The 23,633-nt window shown below is 39.5% G+C and overlaps 2 protein-coding genes across 3 annotated transcripts; both read right to left on the minus strand.

The window, feature by feature from the left end:
• Positions 1-380: 380 nt before the first annotated feature.
• Positions 381-6,235, minus strand: KRT26 (keratin 26). Of its 2 annotated transcripts, none has more exons than XM_054546343.2 (8): positions 5,795-6,235; positions 5,276-5,358; positions 4,372-4,528; positions 4,080-4,241; positions 3,873-3,998; positions 2,998-3,215; positions 1,706-1,767; positions 381-786 (listed from the first exon to the last, which is right to left on the minus strand). In XM_054546343.2, exons 1-8 carry the CDS (start codon positions 6,233-6,235, stop codon positions 635-637), a joined length of 1,401 nt encoding a protein of 466 aa, XP_054402318.2. In that variant the 3' UTR covers positions 381-634. The 2 variants fall into 2 exon arrangements, with proteins under 2 accessions (XP_054402318.2, XP_009250085.3); XM_009251810.3 differs by having other exon boundaries at positions 1,706-1,773.
• A 4,700-nt stretch (positions 6,236-10,935) lies between these two features.
• Positions 10,936-16,688, minus strand: KRT27 (keratin 27). The gene is made up of 8 exons (XM_009251809.2): positions 16,188-16,688; positions 15,317-15,399; positions 14,436-14,592; positions 13,836-13,997; positions 13,628-13,753; positions 11,643-11,860; positions 11,376-11,425; positions 10,936-11,261 (listed from the first exon to the last, which is right to left on the minus strand). The coding sequence occupies exons 1-8, from the start codon at positions 16,629-16,631 to the stop codon at positions 11,122-11,124; spliced, it is 1,380 nt and encodes a 459-aa protein (XP_009250084.1). The 5' UTR covers positions 16,632-16,688; the 3' UTR covers positions 10,936-11,121.
• Positions 16,689-23,633: the final 6,945 nt, after the last annotated feature.

The raw sequence follows: 23,633 nt of genomic DNA on the forward strand, positions 1-23,633 counted from the left end.
CAGCAAACATTTGCTGATCACCCAGGCTAGGCATTGTAAGGGTAAACAAATCCTAGTGATCAGTGGGTATTATCTTCTTCTTTTATGTCCATAGACGTTCAAACACAAGAAGATCAACTTATTTACATAGTCAATCAGGGACAGATTTGGGACCAGACATTAGGGCTAGTGCTCTTTCCACCTTATTCTGTTATTAATTGAGGTAACTGTGACTATGAAATGAAACACATTATTTTATTAGCAGGTCCTTAGTATTGCCACATTGTGATCAACTTTAGAAATTAAAAAGAATCAGATATTAAAAAAAAACTTGCAACAGAAGAATTTTTAATGAAATGTCAAAAAAGGCCCCCAAAATAAGAACTAAAATTAAGGACAGAGCAGGATTTTTCTACTCTGGAAAAGGATTACATGCATAGAACATGAGAAAAGGAAGAGAAGGAGAACAAATTCTAGCCCTTTTATCTTTAAGAACAGAAATGAATAATTTCCTTAGGTTATTTGACCAGTAGGATTTTTGCAAAGGCCTGCTTGCTTGCTTGCTTGCTTGCTTGCTTGCTTGCTTTCTTTCTTTCCTTTTTCTTTCTCTCTCTCTCTTTCTTTCTTTCTTTCTTTCTAAATAACTTTTTCCTCATTATGGTGCTTTAGAAGGTACTCGTTGCTCTACTGTAATGTTGCTTATTTTAGAGGACTTTTCTTCAACTGAGTGGACTCTCAGTGAAAGGACATTGCCAATTTGATCCAGTTCCTCAACCACTGTTTTGACAATAGTTTCTTCTGTTGAGTCTAAAATAAAATAAATAAAACATTAGTGGTCATTTTTTAACAGGTTGAAAAGTAGCCATAATAGGTATGCTTTTTGTTTGTTTGTTTTTTTGAGAAGGAGTCTCGCTCTGTCACCCAGGCTGGAGTGCAGTGGCACGATCTCGGCTCACTGCAGCCTCTGCCTCCCGGGTTCAAGTGATTCTTCAGCCTCAGTCTCCTGAGTAGCTGGGATTACAGGTGCCTGCCACCATGCCTGGCTAATTTTTGTATTCTTAGTAGAGATGGAGTTTCACCATGTTGACCAGGCTGGTCCTGAACTCCTGACCTCAAGTGATCCACCTGCCTTGGCCTCCCAAAGTGCTGGGATTACAAGCATGAACCACTGCACCTTTTAAAAAATGTTTCCTTTTTAAAAATGTTTTTTGCAAGTTTGCAGTAAATTGATATATAATACTGTGTTTGAAGTCAGTGTTTAGCAAGAGCCTGGACTATCTCTCTTATATTTGCCACTGCTTTTAGAGCAATGGGCGTTTGAAAACATAAATGAAACATGGATTAAAACAATCTAAGTATCAGGCAGTAAAGGCTGGCTGCAAGTAATGTTGTCTTCTTTTAAATACCAACTTGCCCTATTTTTGTGGTTTAAGATAAAGTAGCTCTTTTATCAAAGTATTGAAACTATGAAAGATAATGCACTCCAGGTAAGAAATATGTTGTGGGATTAATTCCTAATTTCAGTAATTTCATAATTTGACCACATCTGTTGATCTACAGGAATATAAAATACAAACATTAAGAACTATCATAATGACCCCTCATCCCTTTATTCACCAAAAATAAACTTAAAAACAAATTTTATTTAGTTAAAAAATAAGTAACTTAGTTAACACAATTGATGGAGTTTAAGGAGTTACGCCAGGTAAAAAAAATCTGTCTATACCTTTGGCTTGATTTCCAGAATTCACAGGCCTGTATCCTTTTGATTTGTAACATGTGGATTTGCTTTTTCTGTGAAGAGAAGAGTAAATTATTGCATTTTTTTTTCTTTCCTTAGTGAGCTTATAAATACCTCTAAATTGGAAATAAGAGTTTTGGAATTCTAGTTTCAATAAGATTCAAATTCCTTATATATTTAAAGGACATTAATAAGCTTTTCATGACTTCAACATAGTGAAAGAAGAGATTAAACGGATGTTTATGAATAGAAATTTTCTCATGACCAGAAATTACCTCTTTCATCTAGCAATATTTCTCACTCTGACTTTTCAATCAACTGGCCAATGAATGTGTTTGGAGTGCCTACCATGAAGAAGGTGTTGCTGGGCTAGGTGCTGCAGAAAATATAGAACCAAGACACAGTTTTTACGGTTGGAAATAAAGTATACACATGCAAAAAGTTACCTATAACATGAAAAGTGCTGTAAATTAAGTGAAAAGTGAGTGGTGTAATGAGTGCTTTGTTCTGAGGAGGGAGCAATCACTGTTGGGTTCCTGTGAGAATAGGCTGCAGAGGGCTGATGGACCTTGGAGTGTGCAAGACGTTACCTCCTCACTATGCGGCCATGGGCAAGCATTTAGTAATAGGCAGTGATTACCAAATACCTTTTCTGTGTATGCCACTGTCACAAGCTCTTTACCTACGTAGTGAGACATTATAGTTGAGATTTGTTATAAGTATGGTTTTGGCTTTATCACAATTTCATCAATGAGGAAACTGCATTTGAAAAGGTTAAACAATGTGCTCATAATTCACTCAGTATTTGATTCACAGCCAGGGCTGCAATTCCAGGGCTGTTGCTATTGACTAAGAAACTATGGTGCCTCTCCAATTAATTCTTCCTATATCTTCATTGCTCATCTTTAATACAAGGTACATGTGGGGTAACTAGTGAAGTGATAAGAAAAAAGAGTGAGTTATTTATAAGAAATGTGCTTACACACTAAATCACAGAAAGCAATTTTCCCCTTGAATTGGAGTACTGGAATTGTTAAATATTCTATATTTAAATGTCCTTTATATATTATACATACAAACATTTTGCATACTTAGAAATTTGATTTTCAAATTTCTGCATGTTTTAATTTCACTTGGCTGCAATAATATACATTCCTGAGGAAAAATATGTATTATCTCCAGAGTAGGAAATTCTAGGATGCAATATTGGCATACCTATACTGTGAGAAAACCTAGTTAATGTGAGGTTTTTTTTTTTTTTGCAAGTTAATTTTTACCTTTCTTCTCCATCTAGTAAGTTGCAATAAATTTCAATTTCTTTTTCTAAAAACATTTTTACATCAAGAAGCTGTTCATACTCCAGCTTCTGGCCTTCTGTTTCTGTTCGAATCTGTTGCAGTTGTTCCTCCATCACCCCTATCTGATCCTGAATTTGCTGGAGTTGATTGCAGTAATTTCCTTCAGTCTCAGCCAAGGAGCATTCATAGGAATGTTTCTGAAAGACAAGCAAAGTGAAGCTTGAATGTGTAAAAGAGAAACGGCATGGTCATCTTATATTATTTTATTTATTTTTTTGAGACGGTGTCTTGCTCTGTCAGTCAGGTTGAGTGCAGTGGCATGATCTTGGCTCACTGCAGCCTGTCTTCCTAGGTTCAAGTGATTCTCCTGCCTCAGCCTCCTGAGTATGTGGGATTACAGGTGCATGCCACCACACCCAGCTAATTTTTATATTTTTAGTAGAGATGGGGTTTCACCATGTTGACCTGGCTGGTCTTGAATTCCTGACCTCAAGTTATCCACCTGCCTTGGCCTCTCAAAGTGCTGGGATTACAGGCGTGAGCCACTGTGCTTGGCCGGCATGGTCATATTTTAAATATTCTCAAGGTAGAAATAATTATTTGTATAAGGTCTGAATATTTTCAATTGAAAATCAACATTTGCAAGATTTAAAAAAATTCCTCTATTGTAAAAAGGCATTTTTCAAGTTTTGGAATTGGTGAGTTTAGGGACAGAATTCTTGATATTTAATATATTTTATACTTTTAGTCATATGTAAATGGTTATACGTATTTGGTGTTATATGTATTTTTATATCTGTATTGACTTATACATATTCACACATATATTCAATTCAATGGCGATTCCTACGTACCACAGCCATGAGGGACTGAAGTTCTATTTCCAGGGTTTGCAGATTGCGTTTTAATTCGGTCAGCTCATTTCTGGCTGCTGTGGCTGCTCCCTCATGATCGGAAATCTGTTGTTGCAGCGTTGCACTCTGAAGTGTAATTGTCGAAAGGGTTAGTGACTGGCCTGATTGTCTCCTGAGCAAGCCCTTTGTAATTTGCCATAGACCTACCCTCTCGTTGAACCAGGCTTCAGTGTCTTTGCGGTTCTGCTCAGCCAAGTCCTCATACTCAGCCCTCATGTTGTTCAACAGGACAGTTAGGTCCACTCCTGGGGTTGCATTCATCTCCACGTTCACGTTCCCCCCAGCTGTACATTGCAAGACTTCCATTTCCTAGAAAAGGGATCGGTATTCATCCTCAGTGGAGGATTTTGATTGATGTTCATGCCCTGCTACGAAATGAACAGTGGACTTGAAGAAGGAAATTAGACACTGTATGAAGCCACTCTGCAGGCTTCCTTACCTCCTCGTGACTTTTTTTGAGGTAGGTCAATTCCTCACTGAGAGTCTCACACTGTATCTCCAGGTCAGTTGTACAAAGGGTCAGCTCATCCAACACTCTGTGAAGACCATTGGTGTCGGCCTCAACACTGTGGTGCAGAGCCAGCTCATTTTCATACCTGAAAGATTAGTAAGGCACCTGAGAGTTGTCATCGTAGGCAGGTGCAAAGCACAACTTTTTAAGATATTTTGTATGCTGAAAGATATGATGTTCTGTACATACTTCTGAAGCTTCTTGCAATGGCAAACTGCTAAAATGGTTTGAGATACCTAACAATTCATGAATTGTATTTTGGGGATGTTATTTCTTCAGAGTTGATTTTTGCCATCCAATGTGCTTAACAATTAAATAAAATATTGCTAGATTTTAGATTTTAAAAAATATGTAATAGCTCTTTTTTTGTTGTTGTTTGTTTTTGAGACAGTCTCACTCTGTCACCCAGGCTGAAGTGCAGTGGCCCCATCTTAGCTCACTGCAACCTCCACCTTCCGGGTTCAAGTGATTCTCGTGTCTCAGCCTCCCGAGTAGCTGGGATTACAGGAGTGAGCCACCATGCCTGACTATTTTTTTGTGTGTGTACTTTTAGTAGAGACAGGGTCTTGCCACGTTGGCCAGGCTGGTCTTGAACTCCTGACCTCAAGTGATCTGCCTGCCTCAGCCTCCCAAGGTGCTGGGATTATAGGCATGAGCTACTGCATCCAACCATGATAGATCTTTTTATAAGGGCTTATTTAATTCAATTTCTTTATTGATCTAGTCTGGCTTTAGAAAAACATTTTGGTTTTCAAAGCAAAATTATATTCCTTAATCCAATTGTAATATTTTAACTTTTATTAATATAATTAATCAGTTTGTTTTCACCTACTTCAGCCTGAAGTCATCAGCGGTCAGTCTGGCATTGTCATTTTGTAGAACAATGCTGGCATTGCAGATGGTTGCAGAAATAATCTAAATAGGGAAGATTGTGAAAAATGTTAATCACCAAAAGTCAAAGGAGGCTCCAGACCTCAGTGTGATTTTATATCTTCTTAATCTGTCAAACATCTGTTTTAGTATCTTTTTTCTATGTTAAAGAAATCTGGATTTTCTTCAGATAATAAGCATCCAGAGCTTAAGAGCCACATAGATACTTTTATTACTTTTGATCAAATGGTATGAGCTAAATATATGAAAAACGAAGTGAATATATCTGTTTTGAAATGATTTCTTTTTCATGATTTAATTCTACAAGATTTTATTGCCAGGTACTGTGCTTAGCACTGGAAATACCGAGTGAACAAATCTTACATCACATAAATTTGTTAAGCACATTTTATAGTTTCTCTTCTTTAAATTATCCACACACAAAGTCTGTAGTAAAAGTATGCAAATCCCTATTTCTTACCTGCCTTTTAAGATCTTCTGTGACTGAGAAGTATCTGCTATAGTCATGATCGTGTCCCCGGGAAGAGCCAGGCTCACATTTCTCGTACCAGCCCTTGATCTTCTGCTCCAGGTCTGCGTTGGCCTCCTCCAGAGCATGCACATGGTCCAGGTAGGATGCCAGGCGGTCGTTGAGATTCTGCATGGTCACCTTTTCATTCCCAGAGAGGAGGCTGTGCTCATTGCCAAGAAAACCAGCACAGGCACCACTTCCCAACCCTCCACTGCTATTGCAGAAGCTTCCTCCAGAAGAGATGCCCCCAAGAGTACAAGAAAAGCTGCTTCCTGCTCCCGATCCAACACACACATTCCCAGCCACGAAGCCTGTTCCTCCACCGGACAGCCTACCAGACCCAGTTCGCGAGCAGATCCGCCTGGATCCACCAGAAAGTCGAAAAGACATGGTGGCAGCACAGCCGGGCAACCCCTTCCCAGAAAGAGGAGCAAAGCCAGGGTTCACCTTCCACACTCGTTAGCTCCCTTGGCCTTTTATAGGATTCACTGGGTCATTTCAGTCTTGACTATGCCAGTCTGTAATAAAATTTACTTGCATCCTAATTGTTGTTTTTCACAATTGGGTGATTTTTAACAGCGTCCAGTCTGTAGGTGGAAAGGTGCCCCAAGGATATTTTTTATATATAAAAATGGTGCCAGGTGAAGTAAAACTAAATCATATAGCCTCAAAGGCCAAAATTAAATATGACTAAATGTGCATCTTTTTGGCCACTGGAATATTAATAGAATCTAGATTCTCCCCCTGCCACATATAACAAAGAATTAATAATTCCAATGAGAAATGTCTCCTACTTTTGTCCTGTTAATGCTCATAGAGTATTTCTAGTATTCCCACTTCATTGAGTGCTTCCTTTCTTCCTTCCTTTGTTTCTTTTATTTTTCTTTTTTCCTTTTTTTAAAGAGATGTGGTCTCGCTGTGTTTCCCAGGCTGGTCTCGAACTCCTGGCTCCAGTGATCCTCAGCCTCAGCACCCAGCTCAGCCTCCTGCAGCCAGCATTACAGGTGTGAGCCACTGCCCTGGGTGTCTGGGTGTGTGTCTTCCTTCTTATTGAAACCAGAAAATCTCAGCATCTATTGATCTTTTGGTAGTGGGAGATTTTAAAAGAAATCTACCATTTCTTGAATTGAAAACTGAAGTAATAGAAATCCTGCAGTCCTGCTTATTATTAATTTCAATATAATTCATGAATATGTGATGATGGTGGAGAATTAATTTGATTGAGATTTCTTGGTTCGGTCCAGGAGCAGGACATCAATTCAACTAACAGTCTCCAAATTGTTCACTTCCCTACCCCTAAATAGTGTTTACTGTCTTTTAGTTTAAATATATGTATTTAAGACATTAGGAATTATTTTGAGAAGTGAGCATCATATTGATTAGCAAGGAGTAAAATACATAAGGAGGGAGGTGTTTTCATCATTACCTAGAAAACCAGTACTTATGGTACCCTAGAGACAAGATAAGTTGTCACAGGGAAGTACTCTTTATTCTCTTGCCTTGATGCTCTTGGGAAGTTATCCAGGCTTGGATCATTTCCCTACTGGGCAAATGAAAATAATAGCATCAAAGAGTCTCAAATGAATGTTGAGCAGTTCCAATCATGAATGATGATAAGACAGTTTGAAAGGCACAAACATTTTTAAATGTTAACTATTTAAATTATTATAATAAAGTGGACATGTCAGACAGGGTCAGGTCTCTATCACCTATAATGATACAAATTGATTGGTTAACTAATTATGGGTTTAGTTTTGAAACAGTAATTTTTTTCTGAATGATATTTTTCAATGTTGTGGATAGTGAATCCTTTGGAAAACATCCAACATTACTGTCACTAAAACGTATGGAACATTTAGTGGACTGCATGGATTTTCTAAATCAAAAATATTTAAAAATAAATAATAAATACAAAGCTATTAACTGGACCATCAGCTTATGTTTAGAACAGTGCATGATAACCTAGATACAGTTCCTGTTTAGAGACTTTTTACTGATTTTGTTGTGACCTGGTCAAATTTTTAATCTTTTGCTCATTTTTCCCAGGAATAAAACAAGAAAAACAGAGAATATTGTCAGTTTAATGGCTTATAAGGCTTGAGTTTCTTAGGTGAGTTATTATGAGATTTCAAAGTATTATTAACATAATCTATTTATCTCTAGATACTTTATAACTACAAATTATCTTTTGTGAAACAAGTTAAACACATATTATTAGGACCATTTTGGAGATGAGTTGTCTCTGAAGCTAAGTGGCCACACAGATTACAAAGCATTTCTATATCAAAGCAGGACTGGAATATATGATGCTTAACTCCTTCTTGAAATGTGTTTGCCTATTTACTCATGTGAGTAGGTCTTTTAAATTATTTTAATTATAGATTTTCCTCTAAACTAATACTTATTTTAAAAATTTAGGTATGCTCTAGTTCTTTCTGGAAGTGGAGATAGATTTAACAAATTCTCTGGACCACTTCAGTCTGTACATTTCTTCCCCCGGGATTGATTCTTTTATCCATGGCAAGAATGGATGTACATAATAGATCATTTCTTGATAATCTACTAGGTAGTAGAACATTACATGATGTGCATACGTATTTTAGATATTCAAAATAAATCGAATTAAGCTTTATGCAGTGTTGCTGTCTCCTTATTTCAGGATAAAGTTTTTCATTACATTATCTTATGCTAATTATCATATGCTAATTTCCCCCCGATACATTTATTGTTTAGTTTCAAGTACGCTGTTGTTTAAAATTCACATTCTATATTTCTGTTAGATAACCATTTTTCTTGAGCTTGAATGAGGTTTGTTTTGTCACTAGATTCCTAGTTGTTTTTTTTTTTTTTTTTTTTTTCTGAGAATCAGATTCTGGTATACTAAGTCCTCTCACAAAATGGCTTCCCTGGTTTGTTTTGGGAAGAAGGAGATACTGATGTCTCTGCTAATCTCAGACCGACTGGAGTGAGCATGCACGTAGTTTCTTTATCCCTTCTCTTGTTATAGGGAAGGTGGAGTCATAAGGTTCTCACTAGCATGGTATTATGTCGTGGTGAAGCACCAGACTCTGAGCCATTCTGTGTGGTTTACGTATTTCAGCACTTCATGTTATTAGCTGTTTGATCTTGGGCAAATTACTCAACCAGTCTCTGCCTCAGTTTCTTTATCTGTAAAACGAGGATGATAACAGTACCTACCTCATAGGGTTGTTGTGAGGAATAAATGATGCTTAGAACAGAGTCTAGCACCTAGTAAGTGCTGGTTATCAACTATTATTGACTCTTTCCTGGAAGTCATATTTAAAGGTCTTGAATATCGGCCTGGTTTTAGCAGAAAGAATTTATTTCCTGAGTTATGGTGAGTTGGTGGTCAGGCGTTTCAAATACTGTGAAATCTGAGCTAAGTATTTGGTGGCTCACGCCTGTAATCCCAGCACTTTGGGAGGCCGAGGCAGGTGGATCACAAGGTCAGGAAATCGAGACCATCCTGGCTAACATGGTGAAACCCTGTCTCTACTGAAAATACAAAAAAATTAGACGGGCGTGATGGCGGGCGCCTGTAGTCCCAGCTACTCGGGAGGCTGAGGTAGGAGAATGGCTTGAACCCAGGAGGTGGAGCTTGCAGTGAGCCAAGATGGCGCCACTGCACTCCAGCCTCGGCGACAGAGCGAGACTGTCTCAAAAAAAAAAAAAAAAAAAAAAATTAAAGACTTTTTAGTATTACCGTTTACTCTTAGTGTTGTACATTCTACGGGTTTGGAAAATGTATAATGACACGTATCCATTCTTATGGTATTATCCAGAGTATTTTCACAGCCTTAAAAATCCTCTGTGTTCTGCCTGTGCATCCCTCCCCTCCAATTTCTGGCAGCCACTTATCTTTTTACTATCTCCATAGTTTCGCCTTGTACAGAATGTCATATAGTTGGGGTCATACAGTATGTAGCCTTTTCAGATTGGCTTCTTTCACTTAGTAATACCCATTTAAGGTTCCTCTGTGTCTTTTCATGGCTTAATAGCTCATAGCTTTTTAGCACTAAATAATATTCTGTTGTCTAGAGGTACCACAGTTATTTATTCATTCGTCAACCAAGAGGACATCTTGGTTGCTTCCAAGTTTTGGCAATTACGAATAAAGCTGCTATAAACATCTGTGCACAGGTTTTTGCGTGAATGTAACTTTTCAACTCTTACGTAGTAGGATGTTTCCTTTTCCTAATTTTGATATGAGGGTATATGATGTGAGGACTGGTTAATTAAAAAGTTAAGTGACAGGGTATCTGCCTTACATTCGCTTAGGTATTATTACATGAGTGGGAAAAAGAGGAGGAAAGACAGCTTGAAAGTGACTGTTTCAACTGTGCTGAGCCGATTCTACAGAGTTCAGTAATAGGACACTGGTTCCAGAGAAAAACAGGCTGTTTCTGTTACGGGATTGGTGAGGGGGAGCCAAATCTCTCACCCACAAATAAACCTCCGGAGGGTTTTCTGCTGAGTTTAACCTCCTCCCACTCCCAGCCTTGAAATAGATTCATTAATGGTAGGTGCTGAAATTATTGCACTAAAAGTTACCTTTGACTTGAGCGCCACATGGCTCTGCAGTCTTGGACGGCAAAAACGAAGGAGAGAACCTGTGAATTCCTACCCTTATGGTGGAGTGATCAAGATTATGAATAAGATTCCTGCTGGAATTCTCCTCTTATCCTTGTCCTCACAGCCCTCAAAATTTTTCCCCTTCTACCTTCAAATATCACTACTTATAGCCTTTCCTTTATGTTTAAGTTTGTTTCTGATTCTTCAGTTTCTTATTTCTACGTCTATGAGCATATTGACCTCAGGGACTGGATCTTATTAACTGTTTTATCCTCGTTATCTGGCACATAGTGTGTTCTCAGTAAGTACTTTTCGTACTGAGACAAGGGAGACAAAATTTTACAGAGAAGTCAAAAAGACTCCAACTAGTTTTCACGTTAAACTTACTTCCAACTTGTGAAGACCGTTGAATTAAACAGAAGAAATTAAAGAGAAAATTCAGCTCCCATTGGGGAGGGTATATCTAAAATGCAAAGATTGGCCAGAACCAGGGAAGATGACTTGCAACAGGAAGAACTTTTATTGAAACACCACCATAGAGAAAAAGCCAAAGAAATGGTACTATTCTAAAAATAACTTGTCTTAATTCATTGGAAGCAGAAAAATAAGGGGACCCTTATCCAGGAAACTAGCTTCATTTTGGTATTTTAATTTGGGGGCCATTCTGTCTCAGAGGCTGGAGTTCAGGAAGGCACCCTCTGTTCATTCTTGTTGTTGACTTTGGTGGATTTCTCTTCCACGGTGTGAACTCTGGATGAGAGAACTTTGCCACGAGGATCTATTTCTTCAACAACTGTTTTGACAATGGTGGTTTTAGATGAATCTAAAATGCCACATATAAACTGTTTAGAATTTATCAAATTCATAAATAGGAAATAAAAGATCATTTGAAACACATACAAATAAACACTGAATGCCTAACACCGCTTTTGTTTACCTTTTGTCTGATTTCCTGTGCCTCCATAGCCTTTTGATTTAGAACAGGAGCTGTAAAAGTATAGAGCGCTTATATTAATTATTTCATTCTGTTTTACTGAGGAAACTGAAAAATAATGATTTAAGGTGGGAATTCACTGCATTCTGAAATAACACTAAAAGAGTACTATCTATGCGTGATCTAGATCATAGATATTTTGTACTTGATTTCAAATCATCTTTAGTAACCTTAAAAATGAATTGTTTTCTCAATGATGGCAATACTGACCCATCTTCTCCATCTATCAAGAGGCAGTAGGTCTCAATTTCTTTTTCCAGGTGGACCTTGATGTCAAGGAGCTGCTCATACTCGAGCTTCTGGCCCTCGGTCTCGGTTCTGACCTGGTGCAGCTGCTCCTCCAGGGCCCCGATCTGAGCCTGGATCTGCGCCAGCTGTGCACAGTAGTTGCTCTCGGTCTCTGTCAAGGAGCACTCCAGGGAGTGTTTCTGTAGTTTGGTAAGACATGGTTTAATAGAAAAGGTCACAGTGTTTTAGAATAAGCCAAAGCATTTAAGAGATAATTAAGAGAATTATCCTTACATCATGCAAATAACTATATTTACCCAAAAGATTTCACTTGTTCAATATTAATTGTTGCCTTTATTAAATGTCATACTACTTTTCTATTTGAGAATGACAAAGCTGGTGCTGAATGTCCTTCAGATGCCCAGGTGTGCTAAAAAAGATGAAATTGTCTCTTCATAGGGCACAGACTGAAAGATCCCTCCCCTGCACCAATATAGCCTGTGCTTGTAGAGTTTGGCACAATTTGCTACTTTACCCACAACTAGAAGTCCGCCTATACTTTGCTACTCATTTCTAGCCATGTGACAGTCTTGTCTCATGAGGATTGTAGCTCTTCTATTAAAAAGTCATCCTGCAGTGAACTGCATAAATGTTCCATGAGTAGAATAAACCACAGAAAATAATTACCTTCTTAGACTTTAAATACAGTAGTTCAATTCATTGGCTTGTGAATCTGAATGGGTTTACAGAGATACTCAGAGGGAACACTCACTGCAATTTTACATGGAATGAAGATGAGAGTGTCTTATCCTTTCACCTGCAAGTATTTTTTATATAAAGCCTTGATTTGATATACATTCATAGCCTCATCTGTGGATAAACTCTGGTGGTTTACTAGCCATAGTGGGAAAAGTATAGACTTGGGAGTTAGAAAATTTGGAGAGAACTTCTGGATTCCTTCATACCCAACTGTGGGACTGTGGGAATTGCTTAACCTCTTCGAATCTCAGAATCCTCTTTTGGAAATAATGACATGAGTTATAACGTCTGCCCTGCCCGTGCCCCAGGGTTGTTGTGGACTCACATGTGGGCGGAAGTGCTGGGCAAACCCTTAATGAAAGCAGTTATGATTATCATTACACATGTTTAGTTTTATAGTCAGCCTTCATGCCTCGACTTTTCCTCTGTCTATGCCACTTACAAAGGAACTTGTAAGTGCTCTTAATTGAGTGGCCAAAAGGAATGCTAGATGAAGCTAGGAGTGGTGCAAATGTATTTTTGCTCTCTTTAAGCAGTAGGATTTTTTCTTTTTTTTTTAAATGGGCACATAAGAATTGTATTATTTATGGGGTTCCATAATTATATTTCAAAACACACAATGTGTAGTGATAGAATCAGGGCAATTAGCATATCCAATGTCCCAAACATTTATCTTTTTTGTGTGTGTTGGGAACATTCAAAATCCTCTCTTTGAACTATTTGAAATTATAGAATAAATTATTCTTAACTGTAGTCATTCTACAGTACTATAGAACACTTGAACTGATTCTTCCTATTTCGCTGTAATTTTGTATCCTTTAACCAACCTCTTCCTATCCCCCCATCCCCTTCCCAGGCTCTAGTAAGCACTTATCCCACTCTCTACTTCTGAGATCAACTTTTTTAGCTTCCACATATGAGTAGTTTTTGATATTTTGACTTATGATAGAAGATTCAAAGTCAAAACGATTTTCTTTTTCCAGTATCTTGACTGTATTTGCTAATTTTTAATATTTCATAATTATTGGCATCCAGCTATACTTTGTAGGCAAAGAGGATTGTCATGTGCAAAATGCAAATGTGTCTTATGTCAAGCACTGTAATTAATGGTTAAAAACTAAAATATGTAATTATGTTGGAAGAAAATTATCTTAGATTATTTTTTTCTCAATTTCTAAAGCAAATCTGTTTCGTAACTTTTCGCTTACCGTTGCTAAGAGGGACTGAAGTTCAATCTCAAGGGTTTGAAGAGTGCGTTTCATCTCGGTAAGCTCATTCCGGGCTGAGGTGGTGGCGCCAGCGTCGTCAGAGATCTGCTGCTGCAGCGAGGCGCTCTGGAACGGCAGGGGCCGCGTTAGGGCGCTGGGGCTGAGTCCGCGCCCGGGGTCCCGGGAGCGCACCCAAGCGTGGTTTTACCTTTTCGTTGAACCAGGCCTCCGCGTCCCTGCGGTTCTGCTCTGCAAGGGCTTCGTATTCAGCTCGCATATTGTTCAGCAGAACCGTGAGGTCTACCCCGGGGGCCGCGTTCATCTCCACGTTCACGTTGCCTCCAGCCGCGCACTGAAGAGCTTTCATTTCCTGAAAGATATTTGTTTAACGGAATTAGGATCTGAATATTTTATTTATTGCATTTTTTGAGTTAGGGTCTCGCTCTGATGCTTAGGCTGAAATGCAGTGGTGCAATTATGGCTCACTGCAGCCTCGAACTCCTGGCCTCAAGCGATCCTCCATTCTGAGTCTCCTACAGTGTTGGGATTATAGGCATGAGCCACCGCGTCCGGCCTGAATATTTTTAAAGGAGTCAGATGGACAAAATCTATAGGGTTAGAAACTTTTTGGGAGGTTTGTTTCTTTTGAGAAGGATGAATAGAAGCGTCTCAAACAATCTAAGCCTTATGGAGAAACTGACAGGTTCCTTCTTGAATGTTAATTTAAGATATTATATTTATCATCTGAAATTAGTTTTAAAATTTGGGAGGGAGGCGATTGTGAGAGCCAGCCGGGTGGAGCTTCTACCTCCTCATGATTCTTCTTGAGGTAAGCGAGCTCCTCACTGAGAGTTTCCAGCTGGATCTCCAGGTCCGTTCTGCACAAGGTCAGCTCATCCAGGACTCTGCGCAAACCATTGATGTCCGCCTCAACGCTCTGGTGAAGCGCTAGCTCGTTTTCAAACCTTAGAAAAGTATTTGGAAGTTTCATCATTAGTCATTAGACATGGCACATCACTTTTTAGATCATCATACAACTCAGACTAAGCTTTGAGGTAAAACTACTAAGATAATACTTAAAATTTCAGGCCGGGCGCGGTGGCTCATGCCTGTAATCCCAGCACTTTGGGAGGCCGAGGCGGGCGGATCACGAGGTCAGGAGATCGAGATCACGGTGAAACCCCGTCTCTACTAAAAAAAATACAAAAAATTAGCCAGGCGCGGTGGTGGGCGCCTGTAGTTCCAGCTACTCGGGAGGCTGAGGCAGGAGAATGGTGTGAACCCAGGAGGCGGAGCTTGCAGTGAGCCGAGATTTCGCCACTGCACTCCAGCCTGGGCGACAGAGCGAGACTCCGTCTCAAAAAAACAAACAAACAAACAAAAAAAACAACAAAAAAACTTCAGTTAGGTCATCTATCATGCAATAAATACATTTCACTGAAGCAAGAGAATGGGAATAGCCAAAATTCTTTCTCATATGACTTTGACCCTCGTTTTTGTTAGTACCCAAATTTCCCAAGTAAAATTTGTTGCTCAGCTAGTTACTCATTCTAACAGGCATTTTGTTTAAAACAAATACCTGAATAAACAAGAACAAAGACTTGAGACAACCTCAAATAACTTAGAAGAATAAAGGAGAAAAAATGCTTAGACAACTTTTTTTTCCTGTTTATCTTCAGCTCTACTTACTTTAGTCTGAAGTCATCAGCTGTTAGTCTTGCATTATCATTTTGCAGGACAACATGGGCATTACTGGTAGTTGCAGAAATTATCTGACAAATGAAAAGTTAGTTAAGATTGAGGAAATATTTAAGATGCATTTCAAAGTTCCTTGAAATAAAATTACACATGAAATTATAGTAATATTTCTGGCATCTGTCTCTAATAATCAGACAATTCTTTTGAAGATGGGTAATTTAAGTATGGTCTCTCTCTCTCTTTTTTTTTTTTTGAGACCGAGTCTGGCTTTGTTGCCCAGGCTGGAGTGCAGTGGCACGATCTTGGCTCACTGCAACCTCCACCTCCCAGATTCAAGTGATTCTCGTGCCTCAGCCTCCCAAGTAGCTGGGATTACAGGCATGTGCCACCACGCTCAGCTAATTTTTGTAGTTTTAGTAGAAACAGGGTTTCACCATGTTGGCCAGGCTGGTCTTGAACCCCTAATCTCAAGTGATCCACCTGCCTTGGCCTCCCAAAGTGCTGGGATTACAGGCATGAACCACTGTGCCCGGCCAGGTATGGTCTCTTTTATTTCCCACCCCAACCATTAAAAAAAGCTCTTTCTATGGGAAAGTCTATAAATATATAACTGGAGACATTGGGCAGCTTTTGATATTTTAATATTACCAAAAGCATACGCACATACCTAATACCACATGATGGATGTGCCACGTTCAAATATTAGAATTTATTAGAAATTATTTTTAATATTGAAAATCAACTCCTAAAATTTAGAAGCTGAGGGCAAAGCCCTGTTATTGTGATAGCTTATACATTTGTGCATCTGTGAGTGGCTAAACACTCTCAGGAGTGCTAACACTCACGCCATGGCGTTTCTTACCTGGTTCTTAAGTTCATCAATAATTGGGAAATATCTGCTGTAATCATGATCAAGGCCACGGCAAGAACCAGGTCCAAATTTCTCATACCACCCCTTGATCTTCTGCTCCAAGTCAGCGTTGGCCTCCTCTAGGGCTCGAACATTCTCCAGGTAGGAGGCCAAGCGGTCGTTGAGGTTCTGCATGGTCACCTTCTCATTGCCAGAGAGGAGGCCGTGCTCATTCCCTGTGAAGGCAGCACAGGAAGCACTTCCCCCGCCCAGACCTCCGCCATAGCCTCCTGCAGATGAGCTGCCCCCAAAAGCACAGGAGAAGCCACTTCCAATGCCTGGCACACTGCATGTGTTTCCAGCCCCAAAGCCTGCTCCCCCACTAGACAGCCTCACAGAGCCAGTGCCCCCGCAAGAGCCAAGTCTCCTGGAGGTAGAAGAAAAGCGCATAGACATGGTGTCCGGAGGCTGGAGCCTTTGTTTCTGCAGTGATGCTCTAATGGTGAACGGCCTACTCAAACAGCTTGGTTTGCCTTTATATATACATTATTAGGGTGTTTCTTGATGAGCTTTGCTCATAGCCAAATGATGTTTGCCAGCTCATTGTGAATTATCCATAATGGGGTGATTTTTTTTTAATGAATGGCTTTACCATACTGTGTCCATTTCTGTAGGTGGATAGTTATTGTAGGGTTATTTGTTATCTCTGGAGTTGGACAGGGTGGAGTACTATCAGGATTATTATAGTGATGCATTTCAAATTTAGTATGAGTAACTCTTCCTGTCTTCCAGGCTTCAGGAATGCATAATACCTATAAGAATAAAAAAGTATGATAGACAGATTTCTCTTTCCCTGGCCCAAATCAGCATTGCATTTTTTTCAGCAATGAAGTATCATAGTCATAGTTTTCTATCAGATATGTTGAAAATAATTTCAAGACCGTGTGTCCATGGTACCAGAAAAAGGAGGGGAGGTCCTAAAGGAAAACTGAGGCATTAAAGGGAATCTTCTTTGGAGACAGAAAGTGTTCCTTTGATCCTTATCCTTCCTGAATTACCATTTCATCTGTGCAGGTTTTCTGTCTAAGTTCCATTGCTAACCAGGTTAAGTAAAGGAATTGGTCACCTCCTCGGGCCTCAGTTTCCACATCTGTAAAGTGAAGGGTCTAGACTGTGGTCTCTATATTCCCTTTCTATCTCTAGATTGCTCATATTTCTGCATTCCTTCTGTTGGCTGTCCATTTCCATAGCACTTTTCTGCATTGCTTCTTGTACTTTTCACCTCTTAACTTATTTCTGAATTGTGGTCCCGCTATTTTACTGAAATTGACCTCCCAAACATCACTGCACATCTCTAATCATCATTTCTTTTATTTATTCTCCTATACCCTCTTGGTTACATTCAATACTGACAACCTCAGTCTGATGAGTCTGATCAAGTTTCAGACAGTTGCTTTCTGAGAAATTTTCTACATCTCATGTTGCTCCCCTTTTCTCTTCCACTTATAGCTCCTGTGCCCTACTTTTGTCATTTCTTATAGTTTTGTGCTTGGTATTTACGACTCTCTCTCTTTTTTTTTTTTTTTTTTTGACAGGGTCTCGTTTTGTCACCCAGGCCGGAGTGCAGTGACATGATCACAGCTCACTGCAGCCTCAACTTCCCAGGCTCAAGTGATCCTCCCACCTCAGCCTACCAAATATCTGGGACTACAGGCACACGCCACCATGCCTAGCTAATCTGTGTATTTTTTTGTAGAGTTGGGGTTTGCCATGTTGTCCAGGCTGGTCTTGAATGCCTGGGCTCGACAGATCCTCCCACCTTGGCCTCCCAAAGTGCTGGGATTATAGGCAGGAGCCACCTTGCTGTCTTAATGTAGATTTTCCCTCACTGACTTGTCCGTTCTGTTTTACTACTTCCCTCTTTCCCATCTCTTTGCCTTTGTTCATGTTATTCTTTCCACCTGGTTTTCTTCTTCAGACTAAAAATTATAACAAATCATTTGAGATCTTGCATTTGCCAAGAATGATTGACATCACTTTCAATTACCTAGATTGAAAATGAAGTTGGCAAAAATATAAATTTTCATGACTTAATAAATGAGCTTGCGGAAAAAAAGCCAGAAAGATTTGTCAATCAATTTAATACATTATTAAAGTATTATGGTTTATTGTTTTACATAAAATTAGGACACCAAAACATTATTTCTTTGCTGTTTGTAGTTTATGCTGTTATATATGTGTCCCCGTTACCTCATTACATGTTATAAATAATAAGACATTTTTAAAAGAAAAAGATTTATATTTTAGTATTTCTTTTTTTTTTTTTTTTTTGAGATGGAGTCTCACTCTGTCGCCCAGGCTGGAGTGCAGTGGTGCCATCTTGGCTCACTGCAACCTCTGCCTCCCGAGTTCAAGTGATTCTCCTGCCTCAGCCTCCCAAGTAGCTGGGATTACAAGTGCCCGCCACCATGCCCGGCTAATTTTTGTATTTTTAGTAGAGATGGGGTTTCACCATGTTGGCCAGCTGGTCTCAAACTCCTGACCTCAAACCACCCACCTTGGTCTCCCAAACTGTTGGGATTATAGACTTGAGCCACTGCGCCGAACCTATTTTAATATTTGTAACTGAACTTTTTTTCTGACTTTTCAATAGGAGACCTCACATTTTCATTTTGCACTGGGCCTTGTAAATTATGTAGCCAGCCCGAATTTTTGGGTCTTTCTGAGGAAGCTGAAGAATCTTAGAGAAAATACCTCCAGATAGAATTGTTTGAGTGTTCTTCACAGAAAGGGAGCTCACCATACAACCACTCTGGAAGGAAATACAGACACTTCACGCAAAGCTTTCAAATGTTTAAGGTCTTACTCAAAATGAACATAATTTAAAATATCACGATACATTGAAAAACACTCCAACAAGAAAGACAGAGACTCAAACAAACAAAAAATAGCACTCAGGGGAAACAGAGATAATGAAGAACGTTGAAGAAAACTTTAAAAAAGAAACTACCTGTAATTATTACTTTCAGAAATAACAAAAATACTGTATATTTAAAACATGGATAGAACATCATTAAAATTGAACAGGAAGCATATAAAAGACCTCTTAGAATTAAAAACTAACTCCCAAAATAAAACTTCAATAGATGAATTGGAAAATAAATTAAAAAAAAAAACTCCCCAAAATTAGAACAAAAAGATAAAAAGATAAATATGTGAGCCTTGAAAGAGCCAGTCTCTCTCTCTCTCTTTTTTTTTTTTTTTTTTTTTGAGACTGAGTCTTGCTCTGTCACCCAGGCTCGAGTGCAGTGGCGTGATCTTGGCTCACTGCAACCTCCACCTCCCAGGTTCAAGTAATTCTCCTGCCTCAGCCTCCCAAGTAGCTGGGATTACAAGCACGTGCCACCATGCCTGGCTAATTTTTGTATTTTTAGTAGAGATGGGGTTTCACCATGTTGGCCAGATTGGTCTCGAATGCCTGACCTCAAGAGATCTGCCAGCCTCAGCCTCCCAAAGTGCTGGGATTACAGGTGTGAGCCACTGTGCCCGGCGTAAAGAGCCAGCCTCTTAAGATGAGTCCTGAGCAGCTAACTGGGCCTAAATTCAAATTAAAACCAAGCAACCATTTGCTGACTACAGGTCACATATTTACTCTGAGTTCCAGAAAATGTGCACATCTGCTTAACTTTGGGACTTTCATAGCTTCCTGTTTATGCCACCTGAACCAAACAATAGGCTGTAACCTACATGGATCAATCAGAAGTCTGCATGCCTTGACCAATAAGAGCTAACTAAGCAAACATCACCCAACCAGAACTAAGTAAATTTCAATCCTGCATTCTGCATAAGCAGACCTAAGTGGGAACCTGGGTGGAAACTTTCTCTAAAAGACAAATTCCCTCCCTTTGTTCTCTGGAACACACTTTCATTTTACACCAAAGGCTGTGTCTCACCAGCTTGCTAGCTGTTTGCTGGAATGAAGTCTCTGTCCTTGAATTTCCTTCTCAGAGAACTTTTGTTTACAGATAAAAGAAAACATTAGAAAATGAGAGACTTGGGCCGGGCGCGGTGGCTCATGCCTGTAATCCCAGCACTTTGGGAGGCCGAGGTGGGCAGATCACGAGGTCAGGAGATCGAGACCATCCTGGCTAACACGATGAAACTCCGTTTCTACTAAAAATACAAAAATATTAGCCGGGGGTGGTGGCGGGCACCTGTAGTCCCAGCTACTCGGGAGGCTGAGGTAGGAGAATGGCGTGAACCCGGGAGGCGGAGCTTGCAGTGAGCCGAGATCGCACCACTGCACCCCAGCCTGGGCAACAGAGTAACACTCCATCTCAAAAAAAAAAAAAAGAAAATGAGAGACTTGGTCAAAGAAGAACAACATCAAGTAGGTCTTCTGGAAAGAGAGAAGGGAGAAATGATGAAGAAATTATTTTATAAACGTATTTTCTGAAATACTACTCAGAACTAAACAACTGAGCTTCTAAATTCAAAGAGACCACCAAGAACCATGAATGATACACGAAAAACAACCACAGTGAGGCACATCCACAGGATCTTTCAGAGAACCATGGCTGGGGGTGGGGGCGACAAACAAACACTTAAAATGTCAGGAGCAAAACCAACACATATTCAATTTTAGGAAAGCCATCATTCTAGTGAAGAATGCTTTCAAAATACGAACCCAGGGCAGGCACAATGGCTCACGCCTGTAATACCAGCACTCTGGGAGGCCGAGGGGTGGTGGATCACTTGAGATCAGGAGTTCGAGACCAGCCTGGCCAACATGGTGAAACCCCGTCTCTACTAAAAATACATAAATTAGCTGGACCGTGGTGGTGTGTGCCTGTAATCCTAGCTATTTGGGAGGCTGAGGCAGGAGAATCGCTTGAACCCAGGAGGCGGAGGTTGCAGTGAGCTGTGATCACACCACTCTACTCCAGCCTGGTTGACAGAGCGACATGCTGTCTCTTAAAAAAAAAAAAAAAGTGAACGCAAAATGATATCCAACGTTTTATTTCTAATCCTTTCCTAAGGTTTGTCACCTCATTTCTAAGTTTTATTCTAATTGTGACTTATGTAGAGAACCAAAATTCTCTACTTTAACAACCACAAGTGAGGGTGGAATAAAAATCTTTTCAGACATGAAAGGTCTCAAAAAAATTATCTCCTTTGCACATTTTGTCAGGAAGCCACTAGAGAGAAAAACATGAAAAAGGAAAACTTAGGTTCCTGGAAATGCAGTTCCAATGTGAGCACACTGAGTGAGTGTTCCCACATGACAGCTGGGTAGCAGGCTTAAAAAACAGCCAATATTTCATAGGAGGACAGGAGATTCTGAAAGTGAGATCTTCAGGGGGATAGATGAAAATGATTTCTTGGCAGTTTTAGTTGCGTAAGAAAGTGGCATGAGAGATAAAGATACGGAGAAAACAGGGTTAAACTACTTAGAAAATCGTTCTAACTTTACCTCTAAACTAAGAGTCCTCCATGAATCCAGAAGGGAATGGAACGGCCTAGATTCTGTGAATTCTCAAAACTGAGCAGCCATGGTTCCCTCCTGAGAGAGCAACCCACAATGAGGAGAAACTGCTAGGGGAAGAATCAAAATTATTCAGGAGAGGGTCATAGGAAGGAAACAGAAGGTCTAGATACAAGTAGGGGAGGGAAAAAAAGACAGGAAATTTCAGAAATCAAGCCAATGTATTTTTGAATCCTAGATAAAAACAAGAGAAAAGGGAGCTCTGTGAAGTTAGTAAAGCTATTTAGAATTATACTTTATTATTATTATTTTGAGACAGAGTCTCACTCTATTGCCCAGGCTGGAGTGCAGTGGCATGATCTTGGCTCACTGCAACTTCTGCCTCCCAGGTTCAAGCCATTCTCCTGCCTCAGTCTCCTGAGTAGCTGGGATTACAGGCGTGCACCACCACGCCCAGCTAGTTTTGTATTTTTAATGGAGAAGGGATTTCACCATGTTGGCCAGGCTGGTCTCGAACTCCTGACCTCAAATGATCCACCTGCTTCGGCCTTCCAAAGTGTTGGGATTACAGGTGTGAGCCACCACGCCCGGCCTGGAATGATACTTCAGTGTAGAAGTTAAGGAACATGAATTGGCAATAAAACCAAGCAAAAGAAAAGGATTGAAGTGAAATGCCACGAAATGTTAATACAAGATAACAAGGATGAGGAGCTGAATAGTGTCCCTATAGAAAATGAAAGCATACTGGAAAGACATGCCTACAAAACTGAGTAAGATACAACCCACCATTTCAAAGTGTCTTAAAATCACTAAAAATGATAAAAGAAAAAAAATTCCCATAAACCAGAATTAGAAAAAAACTTAGAAATGAGGTGACAAACCTTAGGAAATGATTAGAAATAAAAGGAAAAAAACCTAATTAAACTAAGATACAATCACAGAAAATGAGAAATTTAGGGGAAATCAGTCACCAGAAGAAAGACATATTCTGGAAATAATCTTAAATAAAATATTAGCAAATATAATTCATTCATATATTAAATAGCAGAAAATATCCCAAGGAAGTTATTTACCAGAAATGACAATGACTCAATATGCTATACAGCAGATAAAAGTGTCCTATGACAGAAACCGTATGATCACCTTAAAAGTACTAGAAGAAAACGTGGGTCCCAGCAGTTGTAAAACTCAGAATCTACGATGGAAATTTTTATAAATATGACAATGAGTTATACATTCCTATACGATGACAAAAATCGAAAGAAAAATAGAAATGTCAAAACATTTGCTACCCCCAGTAACAAGTGGCAATTTATTTCCCTTGCAAAAAGCTCCCATAAATCTTGGGTTTTTGTTAAAAGAAGGAATAGCAGCGTGTAGTTTTTGCTTTAACGACCACTCAAGTACGGTGGTTGCATTCCTTTTCCTTCAGATGAAGACTGATTTTTGGGAAGTACTTTCAGTGTAGAAACCCACTTCAGCAAAAAGCAGGGTGAAGCTTCAAGGATTGGAGAAGAACATAATCATTAGCAGAATGTGTAAAGAACTCAGGAGCCCTAGAATTCCGCCCAGCAAAGGAAAATCAGTGAACCATAGGCCATAGTCTGTTTTTACACGCCAAGGAAGGAAGGACAGATTTAAGACCCAAAAGCCTGAGGACAGGATGTTTCCTTCCATCCTGTGGACTCAACAGAACTTAAAGGAAACTTATCCAGAATTTAATTTTACTCCCATTCCTTTGCTGAATAGATACACAGTGAATTCTGGTTTATTTTTTTCAGCAAGAAGTGGTGAATTTATAGTTATCTTTTCAAGTCAACTGTCCCCTCACCACCAAGTGTAGTGTGCACTTTCTGTGCTGTAATGGGCCTTGCCTTGGAAAGCAGGCCACCATGAAGACGGTTAAAAAAAAAATCAATGTGTCATGAGCATACCTGATAAGCAGGTCTGGCATCATAGGCATAAAGCCTGTG

This window comes from Pongo abelii, chromosome 19, assembly GCF_028885655.2.
Source record: "Pongo abelii isolate AG06213 chromosome 19, NHGRI_mPonAbe1-v2.0_pri, whole genome shotgun sequence".
Classification (NCBI taxonomy): domain Eukaryota; kingdom Metazoa; phylum Chordata; class Mammalia; order Primates; family Hominidae; genus Pongo; species Pongo abelii.